An 18,149-nucleotide genomic window follows, 5' to 3' on the forward strand; every position below is an offset into this window, starting at 1 on the left:
TTTGACTAAATTCTTTTCAAATTTGATATATAAAAAGAGCCCAACTGTTAAAACTTTACGTTATAGTCTCTTCGGAGATGGTCATGTAGTTCATCTACTTCAACCAAATGAGCCAAGAATGCCATTGCTTGGATGGCCTTCCCGAAACCCATATCATCATTAAGAAGTAATAAGGGAACTGGTTGTAAGGGGTGGAGGGTATTTCTCCAATACACCACAAAACTACAATGTCCATTTATAAAGCTCAATGAGACTGACTACTTACCTTTCAATCAAAGAGTACATAAAAATACTTCAAAACTTTGATAAGACGCTTTTAGAAATAAAGCATAACTGATGTCTCCTCACAAACACCAAGGTCCTCTTGGCCAAAAACAGGAAGACGGAAATATATTAATTGCACACGAAGAATACACTAAGATACCACAACAATGACAAGGTTCTTTAACTTACAATAAAGCAAAGCTAGAACACACGATCATCTCGGGTCAGCCATGTTCCAGTGCTGCAAATGCAAAAAATGTGACAAAAGACTAACAAATTCACATTAGAAGCTTGAATATCACCCATATAAAGAAAACAAAATTTCAGATGGCTGGCAGCACCTGTTAATGGTGATATAAACGCTCCCCTGTTAGCCTCAAATGCTAGGAGATCATACATGATTTGAGCAGTCACGTACGAAGCTTCTATTTGTGAAATCACATTAGGACAGAAACACAAAAAATATTCTTGCGAATCAAACGACTGATTGATGTATGCTTAGTTAGATAATAGCGGGGATTAGTACAATTGGGGTAATGCCATAATGGAATCCGGTCTTTAATAATAGTGTTCTTTTAACACCATGTGGTTTTAAGTATTTAATTTTGATATGATTTGATTTTGAAATACAAAATGAAAAGTCAGACCAGATATTGAAACTATTACGGGGTATATGATGTGCATACAATAACTGTGTAATAGTAATAACCAGGCTAGAAAAAAACCTTCCTTTTGTCTTTTACTCAAACGGTTTTCTTGGCTAACATGGCTACCACTTGCTGACACCTCGCCCAACTGACATATGCTCTCCCCTGTATATTTTAAACAATTCAGTTAATGCTTCAGCTAAAAGATGATCAACATATGTTTCTGATTGCTTAGTACAATAAAATATAAGGATCAGTTGGGTGAACCATGTACAACATGCAATACCAGAGAGATATTTTCATGCATCAGTCATAAAAAAGAAGGAAACTAACAATAGTTATAAATATTTTGAAAATTTGATTTGAATATAGAAAACAAAAATAGAATACTAATAAACCAAACAACATTATTGAGAACGAAGCGACATGTAGTTATATAGAAATAGAAGTATCGCAAATTCAGTGCTTAACTGCTTATATCCTTGAAAACTCAGTTTGTTTCTATCCATATGAAATTAATTATACGAATCTATAATAAATCAAAAAACATAACCTTTTCATAACCTTTTTACCCAAAGACTAAAACCGGTTATCACAACTTATGATTATATGTTCCAAGACACAAATTAGAGTTATAAATGGATAGATACATCTGAAATCTGACATCTTTCATAGCTTAACCATTTGTACCCAACCCACCCATATTGCCATCTTTACCGCTAAACTAATACAGATATACCAACTACTGTCAAATAAAGTTAAGATATTTACTACTAAAATTGACATTTGTACCCAACCCACTCATATTTGACATTTTCTCTCTTTTGGAAAAAACAAAAGAGAGAAAATGTCAAATAAAGTCAACTTAAGTGTACATGTGATGCACATAACTACTAAAATTGCTCCATTATAAGTTAAGATATTTATTATCTTAGTACTCTAATTTAACTATTAAAAATGATCAAAAAATGATTTTAGGCCAACCCAAATGGTACTAAGTTCACCCATGTTGACCCAAAACCTGCCTGACCCACCAACCTTGGTATATCTCACAACCGTCAACACTTCTTCGTTCTTCAAATTACCAAAAGTTTGCTCATTGTTAACAGTCTCCGGCTCACCTTTTTCAAGATCAACAAACCTATAATTACGGCATATAGTGTTCTAACTTATAATTATAAAATGGTCAAAACCTTAACGACACCAAGATAGCTTGAAAAAACAACCTCCAAATCTGCCATAACAGTAGTAAAATAAGCCTCCAAATCTGCGCGGGGGGGGGGGGGGACAACCAAAACATTAGCAAAATCAGCCTCAAAACAGCCTCTAAAGCTGACACAACAATAGCCTCAAAACAACAGCAAAAAAACCTTATATAGATCACAAAAATCTACACAACAGTCTCCAAGAAGCCTCCAAACAACAACTAAAACAGCAGAAGAAAACCTGGGAAAAAAACAGCAATACTATAATTCCCAAACAGCAAACTGATTGCAAAACAATAGCATAAGCAATAGGAAAAACCCTGCAAACCCACATAGCAAAGATGCCATTATATGATACAAATATTACCTGAAACAAACATTACCTCAAAAAACTCTTAAATCAAAATTTGTTCAACCAAACATTAAAACTAAGTATTCCATCTTAATGTATATATATATATATATATATATATATAGCTAATTGTACATATTTCATCCAACCAAACATATGATAAAAAAAAAACAACTGAATGTACATATTTCATCCATTCACCAAAAATGTTAACTATTAAGTAGTTGAATGTTTGACTTGGTTACCTAGCTTGTATTGACTTGTTTGTAGTGGATGAAACATCAACCATCCAACTGAATTCTTGAACCATCAGCAACCACGAGTCCACGACCACTTTGTTTGTCGCTTTTCAGAAAATGATCCGAAAGAAAGAAACTGGATATTTAAGATGCGAAGTCAAGATGAATAGATCAAATGCATACAACCTGCACAACAAACACAAGATTAAAACATCAATTCTCATGTAAATTTATTTCAATGATAAATTCAGTATGATATAAGAAAGTTATGTGGATGAAAAATTGAAAATTATTGATGCCTCATGAAAAGATCTTCCATCCCTTCCCTAACACCCACAAATTTCAATGGTATTTCAAACTCATCAACTACACTACCTGCCACCATTTCCAACCAAACTAAAAAACCATTTCCCAAACACAACTTGATTTTCCAACTAAAAATTTATTTCCCAAAAAAAATATAGGTAAGTATTTGCATGAAAAAGAAGTTCCTATTTGAATACCATATAATATGATGTAGAAATATTACAAACAAACTCTCACAAAACTTTTCACAAACACTTGGTGTGCTCCCACATAAATTCAACAAAAAGACATAAAGTTTTGTAAAAAAACTTTTTATAAATTTCTTTTAGACATTTAATCGAGCACTTTATATGCATCACCATAAATTTTATTTCTTTATATGAGTAATCACCTAAATCACAAATATGGAGATGAAACATATGAATTGTAATAATCAAAGCCTCTTTTTAAACAAAAACCCACTTCAAAAGTCACAAATAAATTGCCTATAAATAGTTTTAAAAAAAACTTGAGAAAATCAAAACACTTACACATGAGTAATCTTTATACCTTTCTGAGAAACAAATTCTTCCCCTTCTGAAAACTTTTCTAACACTGCGTAACAAAGATAAACAAATTAATCTTCTTCCCTTCGTTTTTTTTAATGCATATAAAAGAAAAAACATAATCCAAATGAGAAAATAATAGGAAATGTGTGTTATTTTTGAGAGAGAGAAAAAGTCTGAGAGACTGTAAAGTGAAAATAAAAGGCTGACAACTTACTTTTAAGTTTAACCTTCAAATTCAAATTTCAAACAACCGCCTAATTATTATACACATCCAACCAAAATATCTATACGTATAGCCAATATCACATAATATAAACACCATGAAATACCTACTAATTTCATCAGCAGATTTGGCTAAAAATGGAAAAATACTAACGTGGCCTAGTCAACTATGTGACACCTGCTATTTTGTGACATCAGCCGAACTCCTCCTCTAGTAGAGGAGGAGATAGTAATGACTATAATCAATTTTCTACATCTGTGAGAATATTATTATATTAAGATCACATCAAAACATCCTAAAACATAAAACATACCAAACCCGATTATAACTCTAATTGAAAGTGAAAACCGTTAACACAAGTTATATCTTTTGTGTTTATGAAATAGGAGACAACCTATATTATGTTAACATTATATAGTTACATGATATTCTTTTTATAAACTTTTAATTTAAAGGAGATTGTTCAACATGTGTAAAAGTTGATTTGAGTGTAGCACTATGATGTTAATATCATATAAGTTTTTGCTATGAAATATATTGAAATATCAAATATGATATGTAATTTTGAAAAGAAATAAGAAAAAAACAAGGAAAAATCTCCAATCTTCTACATAATATATGAAACTAGCAGCAACAATTTGTGATTTTGTAGCACTTTTAATGACAGACGCTAATTTGAAGTAGAGACAACCACTTGAGATTTTGGAACAGTTTTAGTCAATCGGGATTTGGGGGCTTTTGGGGTTAAGTCGGGGGTGATGGGTGTTGGAATGACAGGGATTTGGCCGGGTTGTAGAACATACTTTTTTTGCTTTAAGAAAAAACCCATTTTGAACTTGGTTAGGGAGGTGGGATTTGAGGATTTTGGTGGACTGGGTTTTGGAGAAGTGTTGTAAGAGGGAGAGGAGATGAGTTTTCTCATGATTAAAAATTTGGAGTGGTGTTAGATTTAGGGGTGAGCTAATCAAATTTTTAAGATGTTTATATAGGTTCTGTTGCGAAGAAATTTTTCTTCTTGTTTTGGAGAGGTGACGATACGTGCTAACCATTCATTTTAGATTGATATGTCTACTTTTCTCTTGTTAACTAAAATTATATGTAACGAATTATCAACTGTGTATTTTGATTTTTATTTATTCCCCTTTTATTGTTATTGTAATTGGTTATTCTAATTGGTTATTACTCAGGATATAATGAAACATCACATCATCAATTTTTATAAACAAAAAGGGGAAAAATAAAAATATAATCTCATCCATTCATAATCTATTTCTGGGCGTTTGGCAACATCAAATGGCTGATGAATATATTCAGCTTTCAAATATGACACGTTCACCCATGCCCACATCCACGTGTCACATTCTGCAACTATACAAGTCATACACTGAAACACACGCAAGTAAAGCACACCTTGGGCCTTGATTATCTTTTTCAGCATCAGCAGCCACCATTGCCCCCAATTCTTAAACCCCAACCAACTTTTAGGGTATAACACCCCCACTAAAAAAAAAAAACAACCAAAATTTGAGCCAATTCTGATACACTTTTATTAAAAGATCACAATGTCGTCATGGACCACCGCAGGAAGATCGGGGTCTGAGTCTTTGGAGGCTTCTACGGTATAAATCGACGTTCTTTTTAATATTTATATCTTAATATGCTTTTAAAAAGCTAATGTACTTTTTGGTTGTATAAAGTTCTTTTACTGACATCTCCCTTAGTTTTTCTGGCTAAAATGGAGAATTGTTGCCTGGGATTTTGCCGAAATCTTGTCTAAAGTACCATATATGTATACCTTTAGAAAGGTTAATGTGTATATAGGTCAATAAAAAGCTACATGGCTTAAACGAGTACAAATCGAAAAAGTACATTAGTATTTTAGAAGTAAACCCGAATAGTAAATACCGGACTGTAAGTTTTTTTCCTTCTATTTGTCGAGTGGACGTGGCTAGTGGCTACTTAGTGGTGTCTGGGTAAGCGATTAAGTTTATACGTAATTATCTCTTATTAGCCTATCTATCATCAAAACACACCTTTCAAAAGGTTATAGGAACAAAGATGATATGGGTAATGTAGTAAATAAGCCAAATTAGCTCCAATAAGCTCATGGTGAGGACTTAATAAAAAAGTTTTATATAAGTCGAAAAGCAGAAGAGCAGATAAGCTCACTTAGAAACTAACAGGGACCTTTTGTATAACCTCATAGGATCGTAAGCTTCATAGTAACATTCCTGAAGGCATAGAAAAGAGAGTAATTCACGATTCTTCTTAAGAACCATGGACCCGAAATATTATGTGTTGTGGTGGAGAATTGATAACCCTCTCTTCTTGGTATGTTACTCCTTATTCAATGTTTGATTGTTTACCATCTAAAAACTTTAGCTTCTAGGTACATGGATTTATTGAAGAAGGTACTTTAAAAGGATACTTTTATTTATATTAATAGCAAGATAAAAATGGGATATAGATGTGAACCTAAGTCATATGCTGAGATTGTGACAATATACATAGCAACACTCTTGTTACCTCAAGACCACACTTAAGCTGAAGCAGTAAGTTATACTAGATTTGGAAGGTGAATGTTGAAACATATTCTGTGGATGAGAAAATTTTAATCCAATGATATACAGTGTATAGATATATCAAAGTGATGCATCACAACTGCATATCCTTAATTTGAGTGTGAAAATGTGCCCATGAGAGTAGCTTAGCAATTGGCAAAAGATGGGCATATATGGTTCCTTGATTTGTATCATACAAATCTGGATGCATTATGAGGAGGAAATTTAATAATGAGCTCGACTTATACGGAGGAAATTAGCTAATGAGTTCGACTTATGAAATGTAGGATAGGCTAATCTCAACGGGTTAAGTGCTTAAAAATGTATTTAACTTTAGTCTGTAGTCTAATGTATGTATCCAATTCTAAATGCTTCTATTGTGTGTATCTGATTTTCAAATATTTTCACATATTGCTATTGTATGAAACTGATAACAGTTTTGCTTACCTGACATCTATGTAACTTGCCACGTGGCATCCATACAAACTGCTCCATCAGCGAAAGTACCACCGAATTCATACAATAGCAATATTTGAAAGTTGGATTCTTACTATAAATATTTAGAGTATACTAATATATAATTATGAGTCTATAAAGACGGAGGTTCCTCAAAATATGTGGCTTCATGTGGTACCCTCTACTGTGTATTCCAAGATCTCCTCTATCGATGTATTTTGGAATGAAACTCCTAAAAAGTATGTAACAGTAAAAACTGTGCTCTTACCTTTTAAAGTTTTCCACTTAGTTTCAAGCTTCTAGTTTATAGATTGAATATTGTAAGTTGAATTTTATTCATATTGAACAGAATGCTGTACTGCAAGAAGATAGTATTAATGTTTCACAAATTTCACTAGTTATTGACTCATTGAAGAAGAAGGTTGACGCTGACCGTGGTGTGTATATCATGGTACAGTATTACACCCTCTACATCACTGCAACATACCTCACTTTTTGACAGCACCTTATTTCATCATGCCTTGTTGAATTGTAATGCCTGCAGAAAAGAATGGAAGAGAACCAGATTAAATTGGCTGAATTCACTAACAACCATCACAGGTTTTCAAATGAAAGGAGTAAGATCAAAATTGCAGGTGAACCAGTCGATTTATTGACACAAAGAGCGACGGAGGCAATTGCTATGCAAAATGGAGTTGATGTAAGCTTCTGCAGTAGCTCTCAGGAAGATAAAAAGACTTCGGTAATTCTCTTAGGATCTGGCATTGCAGTCAAGAATTCTGTTCGGCCTACCGGTCTTCCAAAAGTGGAAAAACTACCTCCTTATACCACATGGATTTTCTTGGATAGGTATGATTTTTTTCCCCTCAAAGTACTTACAGTGAACTGATAGATAACTGATATACGACGCAACTCTTACTCTGCAGGTTCATTGATGATCAGTATTTGCAGATTTTTTTGTGTGTTTGTTAAAAGCAAAGACTTTTCTATGTTAACATCACACTATTATATTTTCTGCGGATCTTCATCTTGCTTAGTTTCTTCTGCATATTGGCTATTTTCAGGTGACCTATTAGTTATTGTTTTTAATATTGAATGTGTATGCAGAAATCAAAGGATGGCAGAAGATCAATCTGTAGTAGGTCGTAGGAGGATTTATTATGACCGAAATGGGGGTGAAGCTCTAATCTGCAGTGATAGCGAGGAAGAAGCGATTGATGAAGAAGAGGACAATAATGAGTTTGTTGAATCTGAAGATTACATTATCTGGTTTGTTTACTTCCATCTATATGTTTCTATGCTTCATGACATATACTTGTTTTTTCCGTTCAGCAGAAATAATATTACTGTATGGTGTTGCAATGTTTCCAGTATGACCATTAAACAGGTTGGATCATCTGATATTGTCTATGATACACTGGCCAAACGCTTATCGAGAAAGCCTGCCGAACTTAAGGTAAGCACTTACTTGATATGACTTTCTTGTTCATGATAGTAATTCTTTATTTCAACTTTATTCCTCTTCTGTTTTGTGGTTGTTTGTGTATGATTAATGGATATTTATCGGACATCTTAATATAGGCAAGATATGAAGCACTTGTTGGTAATGAAATTGCTATAGAAAGCTCGAAATCTGAGGACACTAATTTTATGAGCTCTTTTCTTGATAAAAGTCTTGAAGAAGTTCAGGATTCATATGACAATCTATTTTGCCGCAGATGCTTGGTAAGCCTCGTCATAATTTGTGTTCTGTTCTCTTTTTTGAAGATCTACTTGTAACCAGTCAATCTTTTATCTTTGCAATGCCAGATATTTGATTGTAAATTACATGGCTGTTCACAGGAGCTTATATTTCCTGTAAGTTGACCTTTCTTTAATTAGGTAAATTTACTTGAATCCTATGGCTATTTATGCTACTTTAAATATTCTAAGTAGGCGGTAAAACCATCACGGAATGAGACGAATGAAGAAAATGTCCCTTGTGGCCCAGATTGTTATCTCCAGGTATATGTTATTTCATACCACTGTGGATATTACCTACGAATTAAGAAGAATTGTTTAGCGCTATGAAACTTTCACAGTTTCACTTTTAAATGTCCGCCATTGCCATACTGCTTATTCATATTTTTAGTTTTATATGTTGATCAAGGTTTTCTCTTTATTTAAATTTGCTAAACCCAAAAGCATGTCTGGCAAATCTTGCTCAAAGTTTTAGGAATAACATGAGTGACCCGTTAAAATTACCCCACTGGTTGAAGTGGGCTGAAGTATATACAAGGTAAGAAACAAACCATGTCAAATTGATCTGGAAGACAGGTTATGTGTACCATAGTACAATAAGGGAATGGGCAAGTCAGAAACTGACGTTTGTTTTCCTGGCTCTCTTTCTGCACACAAAGTTCAATTTTATCATTATCTATACTTTTTATTTATTAGTAAATTATTTTCTTTATAATGAATTTGACCCCGACTTTATCTTGTGTTTTTAAAACTAAAATAAAATTTGACACACAATATAGCTCATAAGATCATATGCTATAATTTACCCATTTTCAAGCCCATTTTGACCCCAACCTATGTTGACCTTTAATCCGACCCCCTCCCATTTCCACCTATCAATGACAAGCTTTTTGAACCCTATGGTCAATATAGGACCTTCTACTTGCTGTCTGCAGGTCCAAAAGTTGGAGGACATTGTAGGTACATCTCCATTGCAGATTAATACTGAAGAAACTGCTACCCTACAAAAGTTGGGGTCTCTATCATCACTACTCAAAAAAGGCAAGAAAACTAGCTCATCCTCACCCAAGTCAAAATCCTTGAATACTAGAAGGCCTAGGAGAAAAGACTGTATTGTTTCTCCAGGTAAGCAATTAACTAGCATTGGCGATGACACGCAAACGAAAAACGAGTTTGGGGATAAGAGTAATTCTCGACAATTAACAGATTTTGAATCATGGAGAACTTTAGAGAAGGATCTTTTTCGAAAGGGTCTGGAGATCTTCGGGCGGAACAGGTTAGTAGATCGTTTCCATGATTCTGGGAAAGTTCTGGACTCTGGAGTATCATGTTTTTTTGCATGCTTTGTATTTTTACATTCATTTTGTGATGCTTTGATCTGTTGTCAATATTGCAGCTGTTTAATAGCTAGGAATCTTATGGGGGAATTAAAGACATGTGTCGAAGTGTTTCATGTCTTGAAGAATTATGAAAATAAGCCATCTTCTACAGATAGCAACAACAGAAATTCTGTAGAGGATGGTTCCAATGTTGAGAGTAATGAGAATATGGTTAGTATAGTGCTATCCTCAACCTGTTGCAATGGTAAAACTTTTGCTGCAATCATAATATATTTACTTAATTTAGCTTGTATTTGTGGCTAATCATTTACCAGGGTACCACACTAAGAACAACATCCAAAGTCTTACGCAGAAGAAGTAAAGTTCGTCGTTTAAAACAGTCATGGAAGTCTGCTGGGTACCCTTTGATGAGAAAACGTATTTCTGAGAAAAAGGATTTGCCATGTCGTCAATACAATCCCTGTGGGTGTCAATCTATATGTCGAGATGATTGTTGCTGCCTTATAAGTGGGACTACTTGTGAGAAATACTGCGGGTAATGCTTTTGTTGTTGAGTTTTTGTTTATATTTCTTGTTTAACAATTTCTATGTTTTTTCTTTAGATGCCCGAGAACGTGCAAGATTCGTTTTAGGGGGTGCCACTGCGCCAAGAGCCAGTGCCGGAGTCGGCAATGCCCTTGCTTTGCAGCTAACAGGGAATGTGACCCAGATGTATGCCGACATTGTTGGATTAGGTAAGATACTTGGTGTCTTGGTTAACCTACTAAACTTATTATAATCAAAGATGGAAAAGATTTTAGGTTCTCATCAAAATTACATTGTTTGCTGTGTTCTGCACGTGTGATATGTTTTCCCTATTATTGTTTGAGTTCATCAAACTTTTTCATCAACTTTGCAGTTGTGGTGATGGCACTCTTGGTACTCCTGGCCATAAAGGTGACAACTACGAATGCAGGAATATGAAGCTTCTCCTCAGACAACAACAAAGGGTAACTATTGTTTATGTAGTCATGTTGTCCAATTATTTTGATTTTTTATATAAAATTAGTATGTCAATTCAGATTATATAATTTATATTATTGATATCATGTCGGTGCTTCTAAACAGGTGTTGCTAGGAAAATCTGAGGTCTCAGGCTGGGGTGCTTTCTTAAAGGTATGTTGAAGTGTTATGCATTATGGTTGCTATTCTCTCCTTAAGGTTACTCATTTCTAGCTTCCACGTTCAGGATAGTGTACCCAAACATGAATATCTGGGTGAATACACTGGAGAATTGATCTCACATCACGAAGCTGACAAGCGTGGAAAGATCTATGATCGGGAAAATTCTTCATTTCTCTTCAACCTTAATGACCAAGTATGATACGTTGTGCCTTTTATCAACTTGAGATGTCTATTCTTCTCCCCCTATGCTTCTATTAACTAACTAAATAATTGCTACTCTTGTTTCACTATGTATGTAGTTCGTTCTTGATGCACACCGGAAGGGTGATAAACTGAAATTCGCCAATCATTCTCCCAATCCTAATTGTTATGCAAAGGTATCAGCTATTTTCTTGATGGTTAATGTAGATACTTGCATCATACGTACCTTGTAGCTGTATCTTGACTAAAATAGCAGTATAGCTGACAAAATGAGCGGGTCAGGATGTTGGTTACAGCGAGAATGGGTTTGGATTAAAAAGCTATAATTTTTTTGATTTAATTTGCGTTGAGTTGACCAAAACACTTTTTGCCCAATTTTTTAAGATTTTCTGAAAGAACCAATGTGTCAAATAAGATTACAAAAGTTATTATTTAGATGATAATGGGTGAATAAATTGATTTAAAAGGTTTTATGCTATAATTATACAAATTGGCGACCTATTTTTTTATATGGAAGTCTTTTTGGTTAAAGTTTTACCTATTACATAATTCGAATCTAGAATGACCTAACGGAATGGGCAAAACTTATCATTAGCAGAATAATGCACTACATTTGACTGAAGTATTCTTTCAATCATAAATTTTCAGGTGATGATGGTGGCGGGAGATCACCGAGTCGGCATATTTGCAAAAGAGAGGATCACAGCTGGGGAGGAGCTTTTTTATGATTACCGTTATGAACCTGATAGAGCTCCTGCTTGGGCAAAGAAGCCCGGAGACCCTGGTTTAAAGAAAGTGGATACTATCTCTAGTGGCCGGGCCAAGAAGATAGCTTGAGTAAAGGATTTAGTTTCACCTTATTAGTTCAAAAGTTTTTGGTCCTTTTCTTACATAGAATGTACATTTGGCTAATCTTTAATGTAGAAGCCGTTATCATCATCTTGACATTGCCATAACTTGCGTAGCATGTGTATATAGATATGCATATTACCGGAGCAGGAAGTTGTAATTTAAGACCCATATTATCTTTGAAAGATGAATTTGCATGCTATCAAGTCCTCTGCTTTGCAGTCTTTTGGATTAATTTGGACCTGATGTTTGTGACTTTTGATTTTACTTTTTCTTTCTTGTAATGTCTTCCTGTGATGGATTTAAGGAACCTACTGTAGCCATACAATTCGTTTTCATAGAGGCAATGTAAAAAAGATGCAATATACTCTTTTTGGTGTAAAATAGCTTTTTGGGAACTTTTTTACTTAATGGTTCATCACAACAAATTTATGTTAGTAAACTTGTAATCATAAAAGACAGTTATTGAAGAGTATGACCAGAGGTGGTGACCGGCCATACTCTTTTTATTAGTTTTTTTGGATCATCTAGTCATACTTTTTAATTGTTTTTTTTTTTTTATGTTAAAAAAATAAATAGTAAATTTATTAAACTTTAATATATTTTTAAATAGGAAAGTCTAATTTCTAAGTAAATTTAAATTTGGCTTGAATCCAATGAAATGTGAAGGTTTTTTTCTAGACAAGAAAGTGTAGTCTTAAATTATTCGACTTTTAATTAGTCAATTAAAAAACAAAGTAAATAGACTAATAGAGGTACATGTAGATAGAGTTCTAAAATCACTTTTACTATAAGTAACATGTTATAAAGTCTCAAAATAAACTAAATTAAAAGTTTTAAATTCGGTATTACTATGTAAATCTATATTACATTTTAAAAAATTTATTCCCTCCTTATTTTTCTCCAACTATAAAGTTGATAACGATAAAATGTCTCTTTACTTTGTTCCCTAATTTGAATATATCCGTTTAATATACTTATACTACCGTTGATAAAATTATTTACAACATATATCTTTAAAATAACTACACTAACTGTTTTACATCAATTTTTTCCATTAATAACCACATTGCTACCGACACTGCTGTCGCCACCACCACCACAATCGACACTATGATCTATCATCGTCAGTCCGCCTATCAAAAATTTCAAAATAGGTACATATTCAAAATTTCACATAAATTAACATGAGTACGTGATGAATGACTATTACAAAAGGGTAATAATCCATATACCATCAAATTTGTCTAATATCACACATTACAATATCGTAACATCTTAAGGTGGTGTATGGTTAAAAATTAGTGTATACAGATCAACTCTCATTGCAAGATGGCATTTCCAGCCTGACGTCATATATATAAAAAAGTATAAACACAGTAAATAAATAAAAAAACAGCCGCGCTATCTTCCCCCTTTCTGTTGTTAAAAACCTAAACCCTAGAATTGGATCTTACTCTTTCACTTGAACAATAATCATAACAATAATCGAAGTCATGAGCGGAACAACAACAACAACGACAACAACAGATGGAGGAAGTGTAGCGTCATCAATAAGAGAGAAATCGTCATCATCAACAATAAAAACACCATCGGATTTCCTCAAATCAATCCGCGGCAGACCCGTCGTTGTCAAATTAAATTCCGGCGTTGATTATCGCGGTTCGTTTTTCATTCATTCTATTATTACTGCTTCAATATTTGATATCTTCAATTCTAATTAGTAAAGTTATACATATATATTTCACTGTCACTCTCACCATTTAGAACCTCTTATATATATATATATCGTGCTTATAAGAAGATTTAGTTTATAGAGCTTCATAAAATTAGGTCACAGCTTATAACTAAGTGTTATTATTGGATATGTTAGTATAATTGATGGATTTATTTTGGGCATGGAATCGGGTTGGGAGCGTAAACCTGTATTCCGGACCTAAATGTAGGATTGAGGGACCCTTTGTAAGGATATAGGAGCGGTGTCCTGAGACGTAAATGTACACAGGTGTCCTGAGACGTATAAGTGATTAGAACGTTTTTAGGCGGTTTTAGATGCCCGTGCCTTTTAGATTCTTAGGTGTGCTATATAAATGTAACAGAAACACGAATTTCAATTTCTTTTGTGACTGGAGTCTTGTTTTTTTTTTCCAAAATCAAGAATAAACTATTCTGATAATCAAGAAACAAAATTCATGTAATCCAGACAAATAAAGGGTCGAGTTATTCGTTTCTAGCCAGTTTAATACTTGTTTTGTAAAACACCAAACGATAAATTCACTAATTATTTATGAAACTAGTGAAGTAGTGGGTACTTTGTCTTGATTCAAGTGAATTGCTTATGTATAAAGATACTCCTAAATATTAGTCATTAGTTGATAAGTAGGTATATGCTCAGATTCTGCAATGCCACACTTACATTGTTTTTAGAACTAGATATTTTATTTGTAGTTCTATCTATTAAGGTAATTTAAAAGGAGTAAATATTCGGGGTTTAATGCAATTTGTTAGTTTCTCATGTGTTAATAGATAACAATACAAGAAATAGTTAACCTAAAAAAAGCAATGTTCTAACAAACACAATGTGGTTGCTTAGGAAGTTGAATGTTTCGTATCTAAGTTAAAAGACTAGCACACAATATTTAAGCAAATGGTCATCTGATGAGTACTGAGAGGTGCGGTTAGGTATTAGTAAGTTAATGAAACACTAGTTGTGCAGGTATATTGGCTTGCTTGGATGGATACATGAACATAGCAATGGAGCAGACTGAAGAATATGTTAATGGACAATTGAAAAACAAATATGGTGATGCTTTTATTCGAGGAAACAACGGTAAGTTTGTGTTATTTAGAGCTAAATTTATACCTAATTATTATTTTGGCTGTAGCCTTAAATTTTGTTTTTGGTTTGTTATTGCAGTTCTTTACATCAGTACCTCCAAGAGTACCCTTGCAGAAGGCGCCTAGTTCACATGCTTACAGCAGACCCAGCACATCCTGCTTCATTCCATATGTCTGGTGCTTTTCTCTTTTCCAGATATTATGTGCTGCAATTTTTCTACTTTTATTAATGTGATGAACTCAAGAAGTTATTAAGTGTGTAATATTTAACAGTTTTTTCTTAGGAAATCTAAAAGCAGGTTTTTCGTCTATTATGGGCATCACATGTTGTTTCAATGCATGAGTAGTCTCATCTTTGGGTCCTTATAGGTAGCTGGCAGTCATATGTTTTTACCGTTTCCACTCCTAACCTTAACATGTCTTCACCACCAAAGTAGTGGCAAAATATGATTCTCAAACTCGTACTTTATTGCTGATCTACTGGTGCTGGACCCTCAACTCTTAAGGACCCAAAATAAAAAAAACTATAGCTGAATGTCATCCATTTCTGGCCTTTTTAGGCCCACCCTTGTTCTTTCTTGTAGTATATAATAAAAATTGGTAGATAAAATAAAGTTGATTGTTGGCTTATATGTGAATTTGTAAGTTTTAATGCAGTTGAGATCAATGAAATGAATTATCCACACCTCTAAGTACGGCGTGAGGTACAAATATATCCCCTGACATATGTGACTAACTTGCAATTTTGGTTGTTTAGTCCCTTTTCAAATTGCATAATTACATTCAGAATTTATTTATTGTAGTAATAACAGAACTCATGCAGATCTTGTATGCTTCTGTGCCTTTTAAAATTCGTAAGAAAGGTCCCATGAAACCAGATAAGCTAGATAAGTTCTACGAAACCAGATAAGCTAGATAGGTCCTACAAATCCAGATAAGCTAGATAAGTCCTATGAAACCAGATAAGCTAGATACTAGATACCGGAATTTATTTATTTAGCCTGCCTTTGTGGCCTTGAGATTACTAACTAGTGAGAGGGGTCTTATATGGTTTTTGAGATTGTGTTTTTATTCCGGTTTTCTGATTACTACATTAAGAAAACGCAGCTGTAAAAATCCTAAAAGCTGCTGCTTGCAAATAGCCCCCTTGATGTATATGGGGCTATAAATCAAGTGGTGATGTAAATGAATTTGAGTTAATCAAATACTAAAACAAGCACTGGTAGTTAGAATCCAACAATCATTCTATTTATTCTTAACCTTAAGAAAGTCGCACCATTTCTGCTATATGCACACATAAACAAACAGGCACATACGCATCTAGAGCGACCAGACACAAAAGGACACTACAAGCACATTAGACATTGACTGGACTTGGATTGTCACTACGGACATGATTGATATGATGCATTGTGTAACCTTTTTAACCGGAAATGTCAATAGACTTGACACTGGGCTTCTTAACTTCCTCCTTAGGCACAGTAATCGTTAGCACTCCATTCTCCATGGCAGCCTTGACCTGATCCATCTTAGCATTTTCAGGCAGCCTAAACCTCCTCGTAAATTTTCCACTGCTACGTTCAACATGATGCCATTTATCATTCTTATCTTCTTTCTCCACATTCCTTTCGCCGCTTATCTGTAACACCCTGCCGTCTTCAACCTCAACCTTCACTTCCTCTTTCTTAATCCCAGGAAGATCAGCCTTAAACACGTGAGCTTCAGGTGTTTCCTTCCAATCCACTCGTGTATTAGCCAATGCAGATGTTTCAGATTGCACATGCATCTCTCTGAATGGATCCCATATGTCAACTGAAAATGGGTCGAAAAAGCTTCTCCTTTGGCCACCAAATAAGCTTGGAATGATTGACATTGTTTATAGTGTTTGTTGTAGATTAATGTTTGAAAGTGTGATATAAGCCTTGATTCGAATTGTTGTGTTTTTTTTGTTTGAGATTTTCTGAAGAGAAAGGTGAATTTATATATTATGATTGGGTATCTTCCAGAACTTTCTGGACCTAGAGTTTGTTGATCCTTCATCAAATGTTCTTGTCAGGACCAGAAGCATCCTGATCCTTCTTGGAAACCTTTTTATCCATTTTAGTTACATACAAAATAAGGATGATCCAAATATTATCTTTAGTTTTTATATATTATCTGTTCGGAATAGTTGTCTCTTATACAAAACACTATAGAAAAAAATATATTGTGGCATGTTGTTCTATTAGGTTTACCATATAAATTTTTTTTAGGGACAGTATGAGAACCATATTCTACCCTTTTTTGATGATGAAAATCTGTGAACTTCGACCAATCATTTTTTTAAAATAACCTCACGAGCGGATCCAGGAATGGCCGTGGTGCACATAAGCACTAGATCCAATAGAAAAATGTATCATGTTTATATGTTTCGTGAACCTATGACTAACTTAAATCAGTATCTTGAGACTAATTAAATTAGCAAGACATATATAATCGGTTCGGGGCACAAAATAGCAAAAACTTTATCCAAAAAGGAGAATAAATTGTTATAATAACAAATTACTAAATTGTCAGCTACCCTTGTTGCGTCATGGAGTTCCAAAAGGTTAGACCTCATCGCCCACCAAGCGTCTATCGAGGTGCGTCCGAGCCAATCTTTCTAGTAAAGAAGCTGGAAGACGGCGTAAACAGCTATATACAACTATACTAGAACTTTTTTTTCAAATGATTTTGAATTCGACGGACAGTTTTTTTTTCTTTTTTTTTTCACTATAAATACACAACCAAATCAATACCACTTCATCACTTTAATTATCATCTTCAAATATTTCATTTTTCACTATCATCTCCACCACAACTATCTTACTTCAAATACTTCATTCAATCAACCTAATGGTTGCCCACAGGTCAGAAATGACACTCTTCGAGGTCAAGGACTTGATGCAGTTACACATGCTAAACGCCAACAACACCCAAGACGAGCTATCGGCCATGATAAGGAAACTAGTGGCGCAGAAGGACTACTGGAAACAAGAAACAGAAACATTACGAGCGCCGGGACGGAGATGTACCAACTTTGATACCCTTTACGAGAGCTAACTGCAAGATGGACGACAAAATATAGTCAACAGAGACTCACCTATTCTGACTCTGGACTTGTAAAACGAATTAACTATTGAAATTAATCTGCTCGTAAAACAAGTATGTATGACACATTATTACGACTCACGAGTA

The 18,149-nt window shown here is 34.1% G+C and overlaps 3 protein-coding genes across 3 annotated transcripts; 2 read left to right on the forward strand and 1 right to left on the reverse strand.

Annotated features, from left to right (window-relative positions):
• The first annotated feature begins 7,183 nt into the window (after positions 1 to 7,183).
• LOC122605298 (histone-lysine N-methyltransferase CLF-like) lies at positions 7,184 to 12,301 on the forward strand. Its single transcript, XM_043778208.1, has 17 exons — positions 7,184 to 7,252; positions 7,346 to 7,650; positions 7,909 to 8,070; positions 8,173 to 8,257; positions 8,383 to 8,526; positions 8,611 to 8,658; positions 8,737 to 8,805; positions 9,477 to 9,666; positions 9,748 to 9,817; positions 9,938 to 10,091; positions 10,196 to 10,416; positions 10,484 to 10,615; positions 10,780 to 10,870; positions 10,989 to 11,036; positions 11,110 to 11,238; positions 11,345 to 11,422; positions 11,895 to 12,301. Exons 1-17 carry the CDS (start codon positions 7,250 to 7,252, stop codon positions 12,081 to 12,083), a joined length of 2,118 nt encoding a protein of 705 aa, XP_043634143.1. The 5' UTR covers positions 7,184 to 7,249; the 3' UTR covers positions 12,084 to 12,301.
• Positions 12,302 to 13,498: 1,197 nt separating this feature from the next.
• On the forward strand, positions 13,499 to 15,244 carry LOC122605409 (U6 snRNA-associated Sm-like protein LSm6). Its single transcript, XM_043778356.1, has 3 exons — positions 13,499 to 13,757; positions 14,812 to 14,925; positions 15,013 to 15,244. Exons 1-3 carry the CDS (start codon positions 13,592 to 13,594, stop codon positions 15,057 to 15,059), a joined length of 327 nt encoding a protein of 108 aa, XP_043634291.1. The 5' UTR covers positions 13,499 to 13,591; the 3' UTR covers positions 15,060 to 15,244.
• Positions 15,245 to 16,156: 912 nt separating this feature from the next.
• Positions 16,157 to 16,871, reverse strand: LOC122604016 (17.3 kDa class I heat shock protein-like). The gene has a single exon (XM_043776901.1). The coding sequence runs from the start codon at positions 16,804 to 16,806 to the stop codon at positions 16,357 to 16,359; it is 450 nt and encodes a 149-aa protein (XP_043632836.1). The 5' UTR covers positions 16,807 to 16,871; the 3' UTR covers positions 16,157 to 16,356.
• Positions 16,872 to 18,149: the final 1,278 nt, after the last annotated feature.

The sequence above is a fragment of the Erigeron canadensis genome, chromosome 6 (assembly GCF_010389155.1).
Source record: "Erigeron canadensis isolate Cc75 chromosome 6, C_canadensis_v1, whole genome shotgun sequence".
Taxonomy (NCBI): domain Eukaryota; kingdom Viridiplantae; phylum Streptophyta; class Magnoliopsida; order Asterales; family Asteraceae; genus Erigeron; species Erigeron canadensis.

Excerpts from the sequence above, each read along its gene's own strand:
- LOC122604016 (XM_043776901.1), bottom strand. The coding sequence starts at position 16,806 with ATGTCAATCATTCCAAGCTTATTTGGTGGCCAAAGGAGAAGCTTTTTC.
- LOC122605409 (XM_043778356.1), top strand. The coding sequence starts at position 13,592 with ATGAGCGGAACAACAACAACAACGACAACAACAGATGGAGGAAGTGTA. Across the intron at positions 13,758-14,811 it reads TTCCGGCGTTGATTATCGCG|GTATATTGGCTTGCTTGGAT; the intron begins GTTCGTTTTTCA and ends CTAGTTGTGCAG. Across the intron at positions 14,926-15,012 it reads TTTTATTCGAGGAAACAACG|TTCTTTACATCAGTACCTCC; the intron begins GTAAGTTTGTGT and ends TTGTTATTGCAG.
- LOC122605298 (XM_043778208.1), top strand. Across the intron at positions 8,071-8,172 it reads TCTGAAGATTACATTATCTG|TATGACCATTAAACAGGTTG; the intron begins GTTTGTTTACTT and ends CAATGTTTCCAG. Across the intron at positions 11,423-11,894 it reads ATCCTAATTGTTATGCAAAG|GTGATGATGGTGGCGGGAGA; the intron begins GTATCAGCTATT and ends ATAAATTTTCAG.